At 35.6% G+C, this 21,927-nt stretch overlaps 1 protein-coding gene across 1 annotated transcript in view; it reads right to left on the bottom strand.

Moving 5' to 3' along the window:
• Positions 1 to 21,927, bottom strand: part of XPR1 (xenotropic and polytropic retrovirus receptor 1) — a 200,396-nt gene that overhangs the window by 57,252 nt on the left and 121,217 nt on the right. Inside the window, exons 3-6 of the mRNA XM_043484781.1 lie at positions 12,911 to 13,012; positions 3,707 to 3,930; positions 1,465 to 1,614; positions 1,114 to 1,197 (exon numbers count right to left, since the gene is read on the bottom strand). Of these exons, the coding sequence (XP_043340716.1) occupies positions 1,114 to 1,197; positions 1,465 to 1,614; positions 3,707 to 3,930; positions 12,911 to 13,012 (560 nt within the window). The remainder of the gene's footprint in view (positions 1 to 1,113; positions 1,198 to 1,464; positions 1,615 to 3,706; positions 3,931 to 12,910; positions 13,013 to 21,927) is intronic.

Here is a 21,927-nt window from a genome sequence, read left to right on the forward strand (position 1 = left end):
ACTCACTAATTAGGGCATATTAGCTGTTCTATAGACCCACTGGATTTTCTATTAGGTCCTCATGACATCGGCAAAAAACAAAACCAAAACAATCCACCAGTTTTACTTCTCTCTTTCTCATCTAATTGTCTTTAATTTCTTTTGCTTACCATACGGCACTGGCCCTAACCTCCAGAACAATGCTAAATAGAACTGGTAAGAATGAATACACATTTTTGTTCCCAGTTAGGGAGAAAGCATTCAATGTTTCACCATTAAGTATGATATCAGCTTTAGGTTTTTCATAAACACCTTAAATAGGGATGAAGAAGCTCTTTTTATTACTGATTTCCATCCCATTCTGGTCAGAAAACATACTTTCTATGATTTAAATCTTTTTAAATTTATTAGGATTTAGCTTATGACACAAAAGATATCACTTAAACTGTTTTCTGGTATAACTACTATGTAGATATCATTTGACAGATGCTTTTTTTATGCATAACTATTGCATTTTGGATGAAAGTATGTAGTAGCCCAGAATATCTGAACCCCCCCACTTTCATATCATCAAATAAATATCTCATCTTAATCATCTGCTCACACGAAGTTAGCATGTCAGAATAAAGAAGGGCAGTAGTACAGGGTAAGAAGATAAAGGTCAGAAGACATTAAAATTTATTATGAAGTAAGATCTGGCATCTGATTTTTTCAAATGAGAATAACAGTAGTAATAAGTACTCACAAACTTTGGGTGAAACATTTTTTAAAGTAATGAAACCAGTATATTTTATCACCTAACAGACTGTGTGTGTGTGTGTGTGTGTGTGTGTGCATGTGCATGCACGCGTGCATACACACATGCTCAGTCAGGTCCAACTCTCTGGAGCCCCATGGACCGTAGCCCGCCAGGCTCCTCTGTCCATGGAATTTTCCACGCAAGAATACTGGAGTGGGTTGCCATTTCCTACTCCAGGGGATCTTTCTGACCCAAGGAGTGAACCCTGACTTCTTGCTTCTCCTGCATTGGTAAGTAGATTCTTTACCACTAGCGCCACCTGGGAAGCCCCCTAAAAGACTGTGTTGATTATTAAATAGGTCACATGAACCAACTGAACAACTGCAAATACTAACCTGAGCAGCTCCCAAAGGGGGAACACGTAAACGTTTCATAGCTTTTTGTCTGTCACCATCTTCAAGTTCATTGGTCACTACAGCCTAAAAGACACATTGTTAAATATTTATGCAGGTTATACTAAACTTGAGTAATGCATAAATAATTCTGAACCATTTATATTAATATATATGGTATTCTGATATACTCTTGGTGAGTATATACTGAATAAAGCAAAAGGAAAAATCATGAGTAAGAATATATGTAAAGCAACTAACAACAAAAGGAGAATAAAAATGAGGAATTACCTCATTTAAAATAAGGCTTTAATGTTATCAAAAATATGTGGTATATAAGTGAGATGACTGTACCTCAGTTTCAGAGATGAGCTGGTTGATTTTCTTGCATGTATAAAATGGGGCTACTTCTACATGAGCCACTCGCCAATCTGCTCCACGAGATGTTTCCAGGATCTTGTCATGCTTTTTAAGGATTTTTCGGAACCCTGTAAAATTCAGATTCTACAGAAAGAAATAAGAAACACTACTATAATTTCTACCACTATAAGAGAAAATGAAAAACAATAAGCACTTTGCACTGACTGAGATGAATGAAGATTGAGCACCAAGGGAAATGGCAATGCTTTTATAAAAGCATTTATTATAAAAAGATAAGACTCTTCTTTCTTATTTCATTTATTCATTTCAAGGTAGTATGCTATTAATAATACAAAGAAACTCTAGATTATGAATCCTATTATTTTAGTTTCATGTAAATTAATGGAAGTCCTAAACGTAAAACATTTTCATTTCCATTTTCCCATGTACAACTCTTTTCAAAATAGCTAATTTATATTATTTTGCTTCTTTGATGAAAAGAATATATCCAGAAAATATTCTGGATATATCATGAACTGAATACATTTATTAGTTCTTTGCTTTTTAAAGGACTGGTATAGCTATTCATCTCCCCCCTACTCTGCAAACATGTACAAACAAGCATGGAAAACGGACTATCATCTATTTCTCTTAACTTTCATTTTGTTTTCATACATTCTGTTTGGGGATGGGTGTGCAAAGAGCCAGTGGAAAAGAAGTGATCATAGTTATAGGTTTTGCTGATAATGAGTAGGAATTTCTACTTTTCCTCCATTTCAGCAATATAAAAATACTATACTTTTCTATATTCTCAAATTCTATTGTTTTTTGATCAACAGAAAAAAAATACAAAATCGTGGATTTGCAAGTTTCTTTAAAACAGATCTCCCAAATTTCCTCATCATATATCTCCATCAGTTTAAAAAAAAAAAAAAGAGCAGTCATTCTAAATTAGGTTTTGCATGCTTGCTGGTTTGTTAATACTTTTTTTTGATACTTTAATAGATCATTTTAAACTCCCCTTGGGGAGGATACCTCATGATTTGAAGACTGGTTACAATACATTTTCCCTTCTCCTCATTTGCAAAATAAATGTATTCTTACAGTATAGATAGTCTCAAAGGATAAAAGAGAGATAAGAACTTTTATGAAAAATTATTTTTCCAGAAGCTTTTTTAAATAATGACCCCAAAACAAAAACTTATGGCAAAATTAATAAAATAAAATTTAATAAGAGTACTTCCCTGTAACAGTAAGCATAATTAATAAAATATGAAATGTTAAAGAAAGTAGAATTATGAAAGGGAAAGATGGAAATAAATAAATGCATTAAGGACTTAACATTACTGCAGACATGACACCTTAATTACATTTTATTTTAAAATTCCAATATTCATCCATGGTAATATTTTTATTATATAATCTCTAGTTTTTATATAGTGATGATCTTAACTAGATTAGAAGTAATAGTGACAAGAATAAAATGGAAATACAACAGCACATTAGGTTTCTTTAAAGATATGGGAGATATTTTTGCCTGTTTAATTATTTATTATTGAACAAATAATCTGTTTTTCAATATGTTCTTTACAGATTTAACTATATGAACAAATTTACAATTTTGAGTGCCATGAACATGAATAAATGCCATGCATTTCTATAAGTTAGTATACATAGTAGCTCAACTTTTCAGACTGGGTTTTAAAATTTTCTTTTGCAGGTCTTTTTTTTAATAGTCATATTGCAGATAATAAAACTGAAAGGGCTCTTAGTGGCAAGTTGAAAAGTCAGTATCTTTTACATTATTTGTGTTAGTTGCAGGAAAGTTAACAGTTCAGTTGCTTTTGTGGAAATTTTGCTGTAGGTGGGGGTATAAATGTTCTTACATAGCTAGCAGTGATTGGGTAGATATATATTATTTCTTACTTCTACTCACTATTTAGAGATGCTTCTAAAAATAGGTAGCAGACTACTACTCTTTGAGTCAAGGGTTACTCCTGAATACTGTATAAAAAGGTGTGGGGAAAATTATCTTCAAAACCTAAGCCTTGTTAACATTATTTTATCATCTCTGATATCTGATTTTAAGAATAAATGAAATTCCAATAAGAATTGAAAGAATAACACGCTAAGAATTTCCCTTTTTGGATTGACACAGTAGTATAGCTCAAGGTGATTCTAATATAATTTCTCAATCATTTAAAGGTTCTATCCTCCATGATAAGAACTGAAGTACCTGATAGTTCTGCAGCAGGATAAGACTGAGGTAGAACTCGCTGAAGGCCAGTTTAAGGTCTTTAATATTCCTATGTTGGACACGTTCCTCATGGGACAGATGGAAGACTGGCTTTCTGCGTTGTCGCAGCGTGGTAACACCAGTGCTTTCTTTCTGCGCATCCAGTGATGATTGAAGTTCATTCTGAAGGGTAGCAAACCTGCGCTGAGCCTCTGCGAGCTTTTCTATAAGGAATAAAACAGAACTGTCAGATCATCAAGATAAAAAAACTCGCAAAAGTTCTCACTGACTTCTGAATTTTAACTAATTAGTTTCCCTAAAACTTCTAGGGAAAAAACACTGCATTGTAATATTTAGAAAGAGATAGGAAAAACATGTTTTAGGGTAATAGCCTCCTTTCATTCTAGCCCACACTTCACCCCCTGCAAAACCTCAAGTGTACTCTTTCTTTTTACAGATGAAGAATGGTGACATAGATTTAAGAGCTGCTAAGAGTGAGACTACAAAACGATACAAGCTGCTTTGTAATCTGGAAAACAGTTTAGAGATTCTCAAAAAGTTAAAACATAGAGTTACCTTAAGATCCAGCAATTTCACTCCTAGTACATACCCAGGAAAACTGAAAATAAACATGCACACAAAAACTTGTACATATACACAAACTGGTATTCATAATAATCAAAAAGTGGAAACAACCCAAATATCCTCTAACTGGTGAATGGTAAGAAAAATATGGTATATAGATACAGTGGAGTATTGTTCAGCCATAAAGAATGAATTATTGCCATTTGCAGCAACATGAATGAACTGAGAGATTATTACAGCAAGTGAAGTAAGTCAGACAGAAAGGCAGCCAAAACATAATCTAGGAATCAGGAGGGGGAAGTAGGAGTGGCTCCTTTCTCTATTATATGAAATATCAATAACCTCAGATACACAGATGATATACCACCCTTACGGAAGAAAGCAAAAAAGAACTAAAGAGCCTCTTGATGAGCGACTAAACTGAACTGAACTGAATTTTTGCCTCCCAACATGCAACTTGAGTTCTGCCTATTGGTTAGTTCTCAAAGGGAAATGCTTCTTTCACAGAACACAGCAATGGTTCTACTGAATTGGAAGATGAGACTTCCATCTGGCCATTTTGGGCTCATGATACCACTGAACCAGAAGGCAAAGGTGTTTACTGGTTAAAGTGTTTCTGATTACCCAGGGGAACAGGTAACACAACAGTAGCAAGGAGGATTGTGTCTGCAACCCAGGAGACTCTCTGGAACACATCCTAGGACTTTAATGATCAATAATAAAAGTTACTGAAAACTAAAGCAATCCAAAAAAGACAGAATTACTGAGGATTCAGCCCCTTTAAGAATTAAAGTCTGGGTTATCCCACCTGGTAAAGAATCCTCATCAGCTAAGATACTGGCTGAGGGCAAAGGAAATATGGAATGGGCAGTGGAAAAAGAAAATCATCGATATCAACTACCACTTCTTGACCTTCTTGTTCTGTCTTTTACATGTCTTGTATAGTCCTCTCTATCTCTTTGTGTTGCATTCTGAGTACTTCAGCTCTACCTTCCATTTTATAAATTCTCTCTTAAAGTCTACCCAATTCATAGTGTAAGCAATTTTATTATCATTTAAAATTTTCTAATTGATTATTTTTAAAAGTCAATTTTGATAGTTGCTACTCTGCTCATGGTTTTGATTCACTCTTTTATGTCTACAGTCATAATAAGTATATGCTTTATTTTGCATCTGAAAATTTTCAAATTCTATATATCCTTTCATTGCTAAACTGTATTTTGCCATATGGATATACCACATTTTGTTTAAATGTTCATCAGTTCATAGCCATTTGGATTGTTTTTAAGTCTTTTTAGGCCTTCCCTGGTGGCTCAGATGATAAAGCATCTGCCTACAATGCAGGAGACCAGGGTTCAATCCCTGGGTCAGGAAGATCTCCCGGAGAAGGAAATGGCAACCCACTCCAGTATTCTTGCCTGGAAAATCCCAAGGAAGGAGGAGCCTGGTAGGCTACAGTCCATGGTGTCACAAAGAGTCGGACACGACTGAGTGACTTCACTTTTCTTTTAAGTCTTTTCACTATATAAATTATGCTGCTGTTAAGATTCACATACAAGTTTTGTGTGGACTATCATCTTCATCTTTGCAAATCTGGGCTCAATCCATGTTTGTTGCATGAATGAATGACTATGTAGGAAAAAAGTTCTCTCTACTAATTCAAGTTCCTACACAGACATAAGGAAAAATAAAAACTTCAAGGGTTATTTTGTTACTTTCTTTAAACTAGTGATTCTCTTTCTCAAGGACAAGACTATCTAGAAGAGCATGTGAGGGAGAATCCCTAGGTGGGAGTGCGGAGGATAAAGCATATGGAATTAAAAACAAAAATTAATGTTACTACAGTTATGGTGTGAGAGTTCTAAACTTATCCAAAGGGGCATAGGTTTTAAAAGGATGAGAAAGACTGCTTTTTTGACACCAAGTGTCCACGTCTATTTTGTAATGATATCACTGTTTTCTAGAGTTAGACCTCCAAAAAGCTTCAAAGTGTGAAAGTCGCTCAGTAATGGCCAACTCTTTGCTACCCAATGGACTGTAAGCCTGCCAGGCTCCCCTGTCCATGGAATTCTCTAGGCCAGAATTCCAGAGTGGGTAGCCGTTCCCTTCTCCAGGGGATCTTCCCAACCCAGAGATCGAACCCAGGTGCATTACAGGTGGATTCTTTACCATCTGAGCCACCAGGGAAGCCCAAGAACACTAGAGTAGGTAGCTTATCCCTTCTCCAGGAGATCTTCCCAACCCAGGAATTGAATCGGTGTCTCCTGCATTGTAGGTGGATTCTTTACCAGCTGAGCTACCCCAAAAGCTTAAATGAATGGAATAGCAGAGAATCTAGAAAAAAGTATTAAATATGTATATAAAATATATTTGGTCTATCAATAGTTATAAAAAATAAAAATGAATATTCCTAAGCAATTTTATAAATACTGATGAAAATTGTCTATTTTGGCAATAAATTCCAATTTCTATTCATGCCAGTGAACCAAGTCACACTCTGAATAAGAACAGATTACTATTATAATATCTGCTTATTCCATAACCTCTCATATAATAAGATATTTGATAAAAATTTCCAATAACCATTCAAGAACTTTCAAAGCACTTGAATCCCCTCAAAGAGCTAAAAAAAGGTTATAAAGATCTATTTTAGTTTTAATGAGATTTGTATACATATTTTTTACTTTTAGAAAAGTTGTTTTAGAAATACAAGGCATCTTCAAAATAGCAAAGCTATTATGTTGTCATGCAAATGAAGAATAATTCTTGATTAAATAAAGTAAATGTCTTAGCACACTTTTATTGTTTGTTTGTCTTTAAATATTATCATCTTGCAGATTCAATTTATGGACTTCACTGTTACCTGAGATACAAAGTAAGTTTATGAGAATGTTGACCCATTACAGATGATTCAGGTAATCTTGTTATATTACATGCAACTTTTATATTGCTTTTATGTGGAATTCTTATGACCTGAAATTCTTACAACCTCATATACTTAAGGCTAAAACCTCTATGTGTGAAAATAATATTCTATTCTTCCATTCTTTTCTCTCTAATCAATAGCACTAATTTTCTTACAACTCCAGCCTCAGCTGACTGACTACCTGTTATCCTCCTTACCCCCAAATATGTTACAGACTTTAATGCATTATGCATCTGGATAGGTTTTTCCCTTTTCTTGGAACACTGTACTCCAATTCTTCTCACAAAGCCATTCCCAAACACATTCTGCCAAAAGGATCTGGCAAATGCCCACCCATTTTCAAAGACCAAATTTAAATGTTTCTGTTTATGCATCTTCATGTTTGTTTCCATAGTACTTTGCAAAACTCTACAATAACAAGCATCATAAAGTTTTAAAAGATAAAATTAGTAAAGAAATGTATTTGCACTCTGATATTTTCCATTCTACTATATTCTCTTGCTGTTGTTCACTCACTAAGTCATGTCCAACTCTTTGCAACCCCATCAACTGCAGCATGCCAGGCCTCCCTGTCCTTCACTATCTCACAGAGTTTGCGTAAACTCATGTGCACTGAGTTAGTGATGTTATCCAGCCATCTCATCCTCTGCCGCCCCTTCTCCTCTTGCCCTCGACCTATAATCCTTTTCATATTTTTAAAAAATGCTTGTGATGACCCCACAGCACTCACCAGTTATTGGCTTGCAAGCTACAATTGTTTAAAAGAACACTAATTTAGATGATAGTCTGCCTTTTTTGTGAAGATTCAATCCTGAAACTATTTTACCCGTGACTGGGCATTCCCCATGCTTTCAGTCTTAGAAAGAAACAAAAAGAAAAGCAAGTAGGGAAGGAAGAGGAAATAAAGAAGAAAAGAGAAAGAAAAGGTTAGTTTGGGTTGTAACTCTGTCCTCACATGCATAAGAAGAAGCCCTATATCCTTTTGTTAATGTAAGTCAATTACTTCCACAGCAGAGTAATTCCTGCCCTTGACTGCTGATTTCCGGGCGTACGGAATCAGAAATAATTGGACACTTAATACTAATTGACTATCACTTAAATTAAAAAATTAAATAAACTCTTTTGATGTCTAACTTAAATAAAATTAAATGCACATGTATTAAGTATATGGCTTGATGAGTTTTGACTCATCACCACTATAATCAAGAAACAGAATACTTCATGCCAGAAAGTTCCCTTATATCCATTTGGTTTCAATTACTGACCGCCCTCACCCCCCATCCCAACTAGGAAACTCCTTATTTTCTGCCATTATATGCCTAAAGGTTAGCACTGTCTTTTCTAGAACTTAATGTAAATGAAATGATATAATGTAAAGTCTTTGGCTTCTTTTGCTCTGCAGGACATTTATTTTGGGGCTTTTTGTTTTGTATTGGGGTACAGTCCTTTAGCAAACAATGTTGTCATAGTTGCAGGTGAATGGGGAAGGGACTCAGTCATACATGTACATTATCCATTCTCCCCCAAGTTCCCCTCCCATCCAGACTGTCACACAGCATTGAGCAGTTTCCTGTGCTATACAGAAGGTCCTTGTTAGTTATTGATTTTAAACAGAGCATTCTCTAAGTCTGTGAACATTTTTAAGAGCCTCCATATGCTGTATGTTCTAGTAACGTGTTGCTTTTTGCTGCTGAGATGTATTTCACTGTAAGGATAAACTGTATGTTCAACCATTTACTTGCTGATTAATATTTGGTTGTTTCTAGTTTGACCTATGTTAAATAAAGCTGCTGTGAACACTTAAAAAAATAAAATAAATTATTCCAACCAATTAAAAGGACTTCCCTGTTTTAATTGTGGAATACTGAAAGCAATAGATACAGTCTAAGATTCTTTTAAATGTAGGCACACAAAAATACTCCTTAGAAGCCAAGTATTTTGAATGGAGGGAGAAAGCAAATTGGTTCAAGAAAAGAGAAATTTGTGACATGAAGTAACTTGTACTCCCAATGGAAAAGAACAGTACTGGCCGTCATAAAAAAAAAGTTTCTAGCACTACAACCTTCAGTTTGTATTGACTGATACCACTTTCAGTAATAGAAAACAGCTGGAAGACTTCTAGGTCAGGTATTAGCAAAAATGTTATCATCAAAAGGACATCTTTAAAAAATTTCCCTCTCTTCCCATGGCCTTCAAATGTTGAAGATTTAATCTGTAACTCTAAAAAACACTTCTATCTTATTAGCTAAAAATATGTAATAAGAAATAAAAAACTTACATTAGGTTTTCTGAAATACTGAGAACAGTTTGATTGTTTACATGTGAAACCCTAGAGGGCTGAGAATCACTTTGCTCATTTTACAGGTACATACGTAGATGCATAGGAAAGTTACATACATCTTAAAAAAATTAATAAAGTTCAAAAATCCAAAAAACAATTGGTAAGTGATAGACTTGGTATGAAAATCAGCATCTGTATTTTAGTAGTACTCACACTGTTTCACTGGTTTGGCTTCTATAGCGTTTCTGGGGGGACTTCAAGGTTTCAGCCAAGGCTGTGCTCAGTTGCTCAGTGGTGTCCAACTCTTTGTGACCCCATGTGACCCCACCAGACTCCCCTGCCCATGGGATTGCCCTGGCAAGAATACTGGAGTGGGTTGCCATTTCCTCCTCCAGGGATTACTCCCGACCCAGGGATCAAACCCACATCTCCTGCGGTTCCTGCCTTGGCAGGCAGATTTCTTTACCACTGAGCCACCTGGGAAGCCCTCAATCAATGCTAGATCTCACTTTAAAAATAACCATTTTTAACTGACCATTAAATAATTTGTGAGATGTGACTGGGTAGAGGTAGGGTTTAAAAGATGAATTCATCCCTATATGATTAACAGTTTTTCATGTGCCCTAATATCTGAGGTTTGCAGTCTACAAGACAATCTGCCACAGAGAAGGCGGCTAAATAAGGAGGAAAATGATACCATCTAGGATAAGTGCCAAATTCTATTTCTGTCAGTCATGTCTTCATATTACCCATTACTTCTTGACCTGGCAAAAAGTCTGAAGACTATCAATTTGTACCTACTGCTTAATGACATCAAGAGACATGCTCCAATGGCTCTGCCACTCACACACAGATAGGAAGTTATTAACTCATAACTCCCAAATTTTTTTTTAGTAGAAAGCCTAAAATTATCTTTGAAAAGTAACCAAGTCTAAGATATCATTTTTCAAACTAAGGGTTGTAACCCAATACACAATCATGAAAGCAATTTAGTGTATAATAAATTAGCATTTAAAAAATCAAATAGAGAATAAAGAATATATTATAAGTAGTAAGAATAAGTATTGTTTCATGAGAATATTTTTAATCAAATATATTACACATACCCACATATATAGATGTTTGCAAACATACATAAAACACACACATCTGTCTGTATGATGAAGTCATAATTTATATGTATTCAAAAAAATAACTATGTATTAATTTATTTTTGGCCGTGCTGGGTCTTTGTTGCTGTGCAAGCTTTTCTCTAGTTGTGGCACATGGGGGCTACTCTCTAGTTGTGGTATGCGGGCTTCTCACTGCAGTGGCTTCACTTATTGTGAAGCATGGGCTCTAGGGCACATGGGGTCAATAATTGTGGCTCCCAGACTCTAGAGCACAGGCTCAATAGTTGGGGTACATGGGCTTAGCTGCTCTGTGACATGTGGGATCTTCCCAGATCAAGGATCAAACTCATGTCTCCTGTATTGGCAGGTGGATTCTTTACTAGTGAGCAACCAGGGAAGCCTTGCATGCATTTTTTATTGCAACTCAAAATATATTAAGTATCTAACTATTGCTAAGAGCAGATATTTAATTTTCTTTGGAAATCAAAAAACATTACCTGTTTTTTGTCATCTAATTTATACTTAATTAGAGTTGGGTTCAGAGAGCCTTCCCAGAAAAATTATAGTAAAAGAAAAATGCTAACGAACTTGACTTTGTATGTTTCTCATTTACAACCTTAGATCATATCCAATGGACTTTTCTTAGTCTAAACACTCTTTCCTTTGTAAATGCCTTCCTCTTTTAGTCTCCATTTTCCTCACTCTACATTATATGGCTGCCCTCTCATCTGTCTATATCCTGATTCCTCTTTATTCTCTTACTTCCTAATTGTAGAAATTAGGGTTAGGAAGTCTAATTTCTTTGAACACTGTAATTTCTGCTGTACATTTTTAACCCTTGTTGAAAAGCTATGCATTTGCATGGTGTCAAATAATATTTCTGTTTTGTCTCTGCCTTCTACATACTTGTAACAAAGTGAAAAGGACATGTATATATGCTATGCCCTTTCAAGCTCTGTGCCTTTGCATAAACTGCTCCCTCTGCCTAGGAAGAAATCCAGCCATAAGTGAAAAATGAGAAGGAAAACACAGAGTTTAGAAATTTGCTTCCTTTTTAAATTTATTTTCTGTTTAAAGGAGTGACCTGCTAAGGAGACCATTTATTCAATAAGTCTTAGAGGAAATAATTTCTGGAACAAGGTCTCCAGGAGCTGAAACTCAGTCATTAGTTATAGAATTTGCCATGGACTGAGGAGATATATCTTTTCTACAAATATTAGAGGAAAATAAATAAGGGTAAGAATGTCTATAGGTATTTGAGGGGAGGGGAGTGGCATAGATCTGCATAAGTATTACACACCAATAGGAACTGAAAGTCTTTATTTTTATTTGTGAAGGATGTGTAATGAACATGATAGGAAGGATGGTTGGGTCAGATAATTCAAGAAAATGGTATGGGGTTTAGAAAAGCACTCTGGAATATGGAAAAGGGCAGAGTAGGACTCACAGGTAGCTTTGAGAACATAGTTAAGAATGCAATAATGAATTTACAGTGGTTCACATTTGTTTTGCTGTATGTTTTTTTTTTCCCCCCAACTGTCCTAAGCAGCCTTGGGGTAGGAATGAAGACGGTAAAAGGCTGGTAAAACTCTACAGCTGGAGTTTTGCCAGGCAGAAGCAATCAATATAAGGCAGCGAGGGTGAAGGGATTAAAAGCACAAGGACTGATAGAAATGAAAGTAATTTGGGGAGGACCCTGGTCAACTGGAACAGGATGAAGGAGTCAAGGATTTAGAGTTCTGTGAGATGGAAAAGCAGACAGATGTTAAAGGAGTAGGGGGTAAATACATATATAAAAACAAAATGTTAAAAGGGTCAGACATAAAGAGATAAGTTCTAATATTTTCATCTCAACTCCAATCGCATTTGGTAGATGCCACTCTGGAGGCCATATCCTAGAGAGTGACATATGAGTGTTTCATGCAATGGAAAGGCTTAAAAGTGACATAGTTAATAATCTGCAGCCATGTCATTAAGCTCTGAGAGAAATGGTAAAACCACGTTTCTGACTCTTTAATACTCGGGAATGGGCCATGGTGAAGCTTTATCAAAGTATCAATTCATAATGAGTTCCTGAAATCCTTACAACTGCAAGAGAATTGGGCAGTGACCATACAAAGCTCACAGTGAAGTACCATATGTATTCCTACCTCAGCTAAAGAAAATATCCCTTAATTGCAGTATAGTAGGAAAAGCCCCAATCTAAAAATGGTCAGAAGTTTCAACAATGACATGGTAGAGTTTCTCCTTCCTTAGCAGCAGAAATTGTTTCCTATATGTTGTACCAAAAAACTGCTTACCTGAATAAAATGTGTTGATTTTGGCAAGTTCTTTTTCACAGGTTTGGAAAAACTTTTCTTCAAACTTGGCAAAATACCTCTTTACTGTGTCCTCATCTGTAACTGAAAGCAAGGAAAACAATATTTAAAGTTAATGTCCAAAGACCAACTAGGGAAACAAAAATGTAAGTTACTAATACTTTCTTAGTCTTCAAAATGACAACAATATATGCATTTCTTTGAAAAAATGAACTTGTGAACCATACCAAGGAAAGGTTAATCAAAGGCTTCTTCATAGGCACACAATTTTTTAAACTGAATGAGGTTTTCTAAATATCTACTATAATAAATTTATAGTGGTGGAGAAAATAAGTGTTCGTAAGACTTCAGAAGACACTACTGCAGAGAGAGGTGATCAAAGTAGGCTCAAGGTACTGGAAGGTGAAGTGAATAAGATTCAGCAGACAGTAGACTAATACTGCATTTAAAAATGCAGAAGAAAATGAAGACATGAATATGTAATGGTTTCTGGAAAAAAAATGAGTTGACTGTTATACCTACCTACTCATTTTCACCTTAGCTGCACCAGACATAGAGAAAGAGACATAGACTGATGGTTATAAATTAGATATTCCAAATGTTCAGTTGCTGGATAGCAACATAAATGAGTTAAGTATGTGGGTAATGGTGCAAGAGTGGTGATAAATGGCAACTGACACATTCAGGATAAGTAGTGGTATGGATTCTAGTTAACAGCAGAGCACAAGTCCATCTAGCTAGTTGTTGCCTAGGTTGTCAGATCTTCCAATTTTTCAGGGAGAAGTAAAATATCTAGATATTTTAAAAACACTGTGTGGGCCAATCAATGTATGTCTTTGCAGGCAGGATCCACTTTGTGAGTTGTCATCTAGCATATTGATTTACTCAATCTTGTAGTACAGATATACATATCTTCAGGAACCCCAAGGCTAAAAAGGGTATGTTTCTTGCCCAAGTGAGCTCTGACTAGACTCCAGATGCTAACTGTAATTTAGAACTATCTTATTTCTGGATCTCTAGGGCACTCTAAGCTTGAAATGCCCAGAGAAAGTATAGGTTCTTTTACATCCCTCAGATGCTTCAAATCTTAGGAGAATCCTGGAAATTCTTAAATAATTCACCCCTCCAGAAATAAGAGAAATAGTATTTCCTAAGCTCAACATCCAGAAAACTAAGATCATGACATATGGTCCTATCACTTCATGGAAAATAGATGGAGAAACAGTGGAAACACTGTCATCAACTTTGTTTTTTTTGGGCTCCAAAATCACTGCAGATGGTGATTGCAGCCATGAAATTAAAAGACACTTGCTCCTTGGCAGGAAAGTTATGACCAACCTAGATAGCATATTAAAAAGCAGAGACATTACTTTGTCAACAAAGGTCCGTCTGGTCAAGGTTATGGTTTTTCCAGTGGTCATGTATGGATGTGAGAGTTGGTCTGTGAAGAAAGCTGAGCGCCGAAAAAATGATGCTTTTGAACTATGGTGTTGGAGAAGGCTCTTGAGAGTCCCTTGGACTGCAAGGAGATCCAACCAGTCCATCCTAAAGCAGATCAGTCCTGGGTGTTCATTGGAAGGACTGATGCTGAAGCTGAAACTCCAATACTTTGGCCACCTCATGCCAAGAGTTGACTCATTGGAAAAGACCCTGATGCTGGGAGGGATTGGGGGCAGGAGGAGAAGGGGATGACAGAAGATGAGATGGCTGGACGGCATCACCGAGTCGATGGGCATGAGTCTGAGTAAACTCCAGGAGTTGGTGATGGACAGGGAGGCTTGGCGTGCTGCGATTCATGGGGTCCCAAAGAGTTGGACACGACGGAGCGACTGAACTGAACTGAAGTAGTATGTAAAACACACACACACACACGCACATACACTAATTCCAGAGATATTTTAAAGAAAACAAAAGCTTAAAATGAAGTTTTAAAAAGCATGTTCAATCTATTCATTTAATTTGAAAACAAAAATGTAAAAAAAAAATAGCACTACTACTTCTCTATTCTTATGCTTTAGAACTGAACAATTTATGCAGGATTCTACTAATTTTGCAGTAAAGAAAGGATGGCTACTTTAAGTTCCTCATGTAAGCTTAGCAGCTGAGGTACAATAAAGGCTGTAACTGCCCAAGGCCAGTGAGAATTATTTTTTCAAACAATAAAGCAGGTCAAAGCTTTTTGAAAAACTGACCTTGAGTTAAAAGATGCTCCATGGTATATGCTACTCTGTTTTTTCTTCTGGCCTCTCTAAATGGCTTTCAGGATCTTAGTTCCCATATCTGGGACTGAACTCGGGCCCCCATAGTGAAAGCACTGAGTCCTAACAACCAGACAGCCTGGGAAATTTCCAGATGCTGCTTTTATAATATATCTGGCTATAGTTTATTTAGAATAAGAGCAATATCTTACTCTACTTATCTACCCACTTTTTAAAAATTTTAATTTTATCCTCTATTGTATTATTAGGAAAAAAACCCCAACATGTCCTAATGTCAATCAGTTACAAAACTATCAATTCAATTAGTTACAAAAGACTAAATTTAGTTCAAAGAAATCTTGTGTAAATATGTCCATATATTAGCAAGATCTATCAACAAACATAAGATTAACATCAAGAGGAAAAAAAGGAAGAAAGATGAAAGGGTGGGGGAAAAAAATCCAGAACTGGCAAAGAATGACTCAGAGAGTACAGCTGTAAAGACCCTTTGCTCTTAATTAAATAAATATTAATACGTCAGTTATATTAAAGAGAGAGAGAGAGAAAGAGAGCGAGAGAATAACGAGAGATCTGTCATTTCTGTTACAGTTTTATCTCTACTTTCCATTTGTGGATGGCAGACCATTTCTTTCTCATCTACCACTCCCAAAATTAGTAAGTTATTAGCAAATAACTCTAAGAGTACTAATCAAGGTAAAATATTCTTACTGCATAGCAACCACCATCAAGTGCTTTTTATAGCAATTTTCAGGACTATATACATATATATATATATTTTACCATAAGTGTCATCTTATTTTCACATAAAATCTCTCAAAAACCAATTCTTTAAAACAATTAGTAACCTCAAATTTTTACGACTACTTTCAGTTTTCTTAATTTCCAGAGCTTTGAGAGATTGAAGGTAAGAATTATATATTTTTTTATCTTTACAGATCCTATGTCCAGCATAATGTCTGGTACACAGTATGCACTCCATATTTCATTTTTTAAATTGTAAATATGAAACATATTTGTTTCATAATAATTTTGAGAAAACTGTAACTCTCTATTAAAGTTTAAAAAGACTAAACTCAAAAAAAAATAAAATAAAATAAATTAAAAAAATAAAAAGACTAAACTCCAACAATTAAATATTTGTGTACAAAGGAATGATGCTGACCCAAATATAAATTTGAAAAGTATAAAACTTGTAAAGAAAAACAGGTATAAATCTTCATGATCTTAGATGAGGCAATGTTTCCTAAGATAACTTTCCAAAAGTATAAATAATAAAAGAAAATACTGATAAAGTGGAATTCATCAAAATTAAAAACTTAGGTGTTTAAAAGGGCACTATCAAGAAAGTGAAAAGACAACCAGAGAATGGAAGAAAATATGTGCAAACCATATGTCAGATAAGAATCTAATACCCAGAACTCCTAAAACTCAACAACTAAAAGATAAATAGCCCAATTAAAGCTAATTTTAAAAATGGGCAAGGATCTGAACAGACATATCTCAAAAAAAAAGAAAAAAGACAACAAGTGTTGGCAACGGTGGAGACAAACTGATACTCTTGTATATTGCTGGTGAGAATATGAAATGATGCAGGCACTTGGGAAAAATGTTTAAGTTCCTCAAAGTATTACAGAGCTACCATATGATCTGGCAATTCCACTTCTAGGTATATACCCAAGAGAAGTGAAAAAAAAAAATTGTGCATGAATGCCCAGAGCAGCATTATTCATAATAGCCAAAAAGTGGAAATAATAGAAGAGTCTCTAAACTGAAGTAGGATAAACAAAACATGGCATATCCATGTAATAAAATATTATTCAACCATAAGACGCAGTAGTAGTATTATACATGCTACAACACATACAGCATGTAGTAGTAATATACATGCTACAGAACAGACCTTGAGAGTATTATGGAAAAGAAGATAACACTAAATATAACATATTACAAAATCCCATTTTATACGATATGTCCAGAACAGTTAAATCCATAAAGACAGAAAGTAGACTAGTAGTTGGCAGGGGATGTGGGGAGGGAGACTGGGAATGATAAAAATGTCTTGGAATTAAGACAGTAGTGATGGTTGTGCAATCTTGTGAATATATTAGAAGCCACTAAATTTGTATTTTCAAAGGGTGAAATTTTACGGTATCTGAATTATAACTCAATAAAAAATATTTTAACTCCAAGTTTAACCCTATAACAGAAACACACTGAAACATTAAAGCCTATTTATTTATTCAACAAATAATTATTGTCCTATAGATGACGGGCTCTGTGCTAAACGCTGGAGATAGAAGAACAAGATAGATGTGGTTTCTGCCCTCATAAAGTCTATAGTCTAATGACAGAAGCAGAAAGGGAAAAAACCCACACAAAGAGTTACAAACTAGAAGGTATAATGAAAACACAAACAGGGTATTGAGATAGACTGAAGAACCAGAATGGATGACTATTCTTTTTGGCAAGCTAAGAGATCATCAGAAAAGACCTTTCCATAGGAGATAACTTTTTATCTGAAACCTGAACCTAAAACATAAGGAAAAGAAAGGGCAAATGATTACCAACAGAAGGAACAGTGCATTAGGAAAGAAATTCGGGTGCCGGAGGGGACCTGAAAGCAGATCACAATGGGACTGACAGTATAATGTGACAGGAGGTAAGGTCAGGGAAGTAAGCAAAGGCCTTTACATACAGGAAGATCATGTTGAGTTTAAATTTCATTCAAAGTGCAATGGAAAGTTTTGAAGGGTTTTAAGGAGGAGTCTAAAAAGTAGAAGAAAAAAGTAGAATTAGTTTAGTTTTACTAAAAAGATAATCTAAAATACCATTTCCCAGGACATTATGTATAGAGATGACAGGAAAGGAGGAGGAGAAGAATTTCAAGGAATTCAAGTAAGTCTGGGAAATACAAGTATAAGCTGATCTCTCTAATGTAGTAATTCTCAATGAGGGATGATTTTGTCTCCTGGGGGTCATTTGTAAATGTCTAGAGGCATTTCTGTTTCTTAAAACTAAGAGGGTGTTACTGGAGTTTAGGGGATAGAGGCCAAGGATGCTGTTAAACACCCTATAAGGCTCAGGACATCATCTTCTCTCTTTCCTCTTCCTCAACAGAGAACCCGAAATGTTACCACCACCAAGTTGAGAAACTTTGCTTCAAGGAAAAAGCTTTACTATGCAAACATACATTGTTATTATTTTATAAGGAGGAGAAGTAGTATACTGTTTCTGAAAGTTATTTATAAAAACACAATCTTTCTTGGGGGTAGAGGGAGGCTAGGGAAGGGGGTGAAGAACATTTATTAAAATTTTCAAGAATATGATTCTGTGGAAAAATAGTTTGAGAGGCATAAACTTTAATATTACCACCATCTCTGCATTTTTATTATATTCCATATGCAATAGCTTCTATGGCTTCTTAGCATCTCAAAAACTATTCATAAATGAAGATGGCTGATAAATAAAAATTAACATGTGACTAGGTTCCATCAAATATAGGAAGAATATTTAGCACTACTGGTTCCACGCTTTTAGGAAAAAAAAAAGTGTTCTGAGATTTTTTTAAAAGTGTGATTTACAAATAAGGAATAAATAACTTAAAATTCTATTTTTTCCCAAATGCTACTTCATCAACAGATGGGTGATTATATAAAGCATATGGCAAAGAAGGATTTCAAACATTAAAATGTTACTCTAAAATCACTGGTGTAGTAGAAATAGGACTAATTCAGTGTCATTCATTCAACAAGCAGTAAGTCCCTCCCATGAATCAGGCAATGAGCCAGGTGCTAGGAATATAATGATAAGCAAGATACATATAAACTCTGCCCTCAGAGATTACACCTTACACAAGGAAGCAGACTTTAATCAAATACTCACACAAATATATGAACTGTAATATGGGTCTGAAGAAAAAAGTAAAGGTAAAAATAAAAAAAATTAGTGGACCCAATCTAGTCTGCAAGAATTGGGAGAGGGGCAGTGAGGGAGTCTCTGAAAGTCATCTGAGATGAAATCTGACAGGTAAGTAAGCATTCGCTAGAGCAGCAGAAGCACTCCAAGCAGCAGGAACAGCATATAACATGATATTGTAAAATGAAACGAGCAGGAGACATTTGAGAAACTGAAGAGGACAGTGTAACAGCAATCCAGGGAGCAAGGAGGACACCGGTGGCAGTTAAGGCTAGACAAGCAAGCAGGGGCCAGATCAGTCAGGCCCTGTAGCACAAAGGCCTAGCCTTTTCCTATGACCAATGAGACATCCTTGTGTGATCAGATATGTTTTGTAAATGAGGAGATGTGGGGACACTAATCAGATCTGGTATCAGTTCAGTTCAGTTGCTCAGTCGTATCCAACTCTTTGTGAATCCACGGGCTGCAAGGCTTCTCTGTCCAGCACCAGCTCCCGGAGCTTGTTCAAACTCACATCCCTTGAGTCAGTGATGCCATCCAACCATCTCATCCTCTATCATCCCCTTCTCCTCTTGCTCTCAATCTTTCCCAGCATCAGGGTCTTTTCCAATGAGTCAGTTCTTCGCATCAAGTGACGAAAGTATTGGAGTTTCAGCTTCAGCATCAGTCCTTCCAATGAATATTCAGGACTGATTTCCTTTAGGATTGACTGGTTTGATATTCCTACAGTCCAAAGGACTCTCAAGAGTCTTCTCCACCATCAAAAGCATCAATTCTCTGGTGCTCAGCTTTCTTTACAGTCCAATTCTCATATTCATAAATGACTACTGGAAAAACCATAGCTTTGACTAGACGGACCTTTGTTGACAAAGTAATGTCTCTGCTTTTTAATATGCTGTCTAGTTCTGTCATAGCTTTCTTTCCAAGGAGAAAGCCTCTTTTAATTTCATGGCTACAGTTACCATCTGCAGTGATTTTGGAGCCCCCCAAAATAAAGTCTGTCACTGTTTCCATTGTTCCCCCATCTATTTGCCATGAAGTGATGGGACCTGATGCCATGATCTTAGTTTTCTGAATGTTGAGTTTTACACCAATTTTTTCACTCTTCTCTTTCACTTTCATCAAGAGGCTCTTTAGTTCTTCTTCATTTTCTGCCATAAGGGTGGTGTCATTCTATATCTGAGGTTATTGATATTTCTCCCGGCAATCTTGATTCCAGCTTGTGCTTCATCTAGCCCAGCATTTCGCATGATGTACTCTGCATATAAATTAAACAAGCAGGGTGACAATATACAGCCTTGACAAACTCCTTTCCCAATTTTGAACCAGCTTACTGTTCCAGGTCCAGTTCTAACTGTTGCTTCTTGACTTGCATACAGATTTCTCATTAGACACTAAGGTCTCCTGAGATAGGTATTCCCATCTCTTTAAGAATTTCCCACAGTTTGTTGTGATCCACACAATCAAAGGCTTTAGTGTACTCAATGAAGCAGAAGTAGATATTTTTCTGGAATTCCTTTGCTTTCTCTATGACCCAAGATGTTGGCAATTTGATCTCTGGTTCCTCTAGTGACATATAATTGAGATGAAATTATCTCATTGGCACTAGCTTTGACATAATTGGAATTATTTATCACCCCAATGAATGCTGATCTAATGTCTGCTAGTCAAAAACCACCAACAGATGAAATTATTGTTGTTGCTCAGTTGTCCAGTCATGTCCAACTCTCTGCGACCCCATGGACTGCAGCACGCCAGGCCTCCTTGTCCCTCACCATCTCCCAGAGTCTGACCAAGTTCATGTTCATTGTTATCATTGATACCATCCAGCCATCTCATCCTCTGACACCCTCTTGTTCTGCCCTTGATCTTTCCTAGCATCAGGGCCTTTTCCAATGAGTCTGGTCATCAGATGATCAAAATAAATGAAATAGCAATAAATAATTCCAAAGAGGGGATAATTCAATAGCAAAACAAATCATGTATACCAGTGTTTTCAAGTATTTTTTGCTTTCAAAACCTCTAAAAAAATTTTTGAAAAACTATCTTGAATAAAATTATGACAAAATGTTTTGAGCACATTTAAATAGTTATAAGCAATGAAATTTTTGATGCATCATAATTATTTGCATTTTAAATTAATATGACATTGGTTTAAACGTAACTAATGGAATTTAAATGCCATAGCAATATGATCATTGCAATATGATCATCCATTCATTATCAAATACATAAATGAGCTCTTAATATTTGGAAATGTTATATAATTTCATTTTTTTTCTTTAACTTACATTTCCATTCTACTTACATTACAAAATTTATTCTAATATAGTTTTGGATCTGGAAGTCATTTATGATTATCAATACTGTACTTCCTAGATATTAAATGTAGATAAATGAAAATTTAAATACAACTTTTCAAACCATAAAATTCAAATATTAGAATTTCTTCTGGATTGAGCTATCATTACTATTATTAGAACATACTACATCATACTACATCAGTACAACAAGTATGTAATAAGCTTTGATAAACATCAGATATAAAAAGTAAAATGTTATTGGTAATTTGAAAATAAATCTCATCTTTAAATGGATGATACTTTTTCTCCCAATTAGTTCCTATATCCATTGATAAATGTTACTTTATTCCTAGAAAGATAAATAAGTAGACTGGAATGAAAGTAGCAACATCAATTCTTTGAACTCCTTCCAAATGTTTTCCAAAACCTGTATATAGATCTGTTGCTGGGGTTTCCCAGGTGGTGCTAGTGGTAAAGAATCTGCCTGCCAATGGAAGAGATGAGGGAGATGCAGGATCCCTGGGTGGGGAAGATCCCCTGGAGTAGGGAATGACAACCCACT

This window comes from Cervus canadensis, chromosome 13, assembly GCF_019320065.1.
Source record: "Cervus canadensis isolate Bull #8, Minnesota chromosome 13, ASM1932006v1, whole genome shotgun sequence".
NCBI lineage: Eukaryota > Metazoa > Chordata > Mammalia > Artiodactyla > Cervidae > Cervus > Cervus canadensis.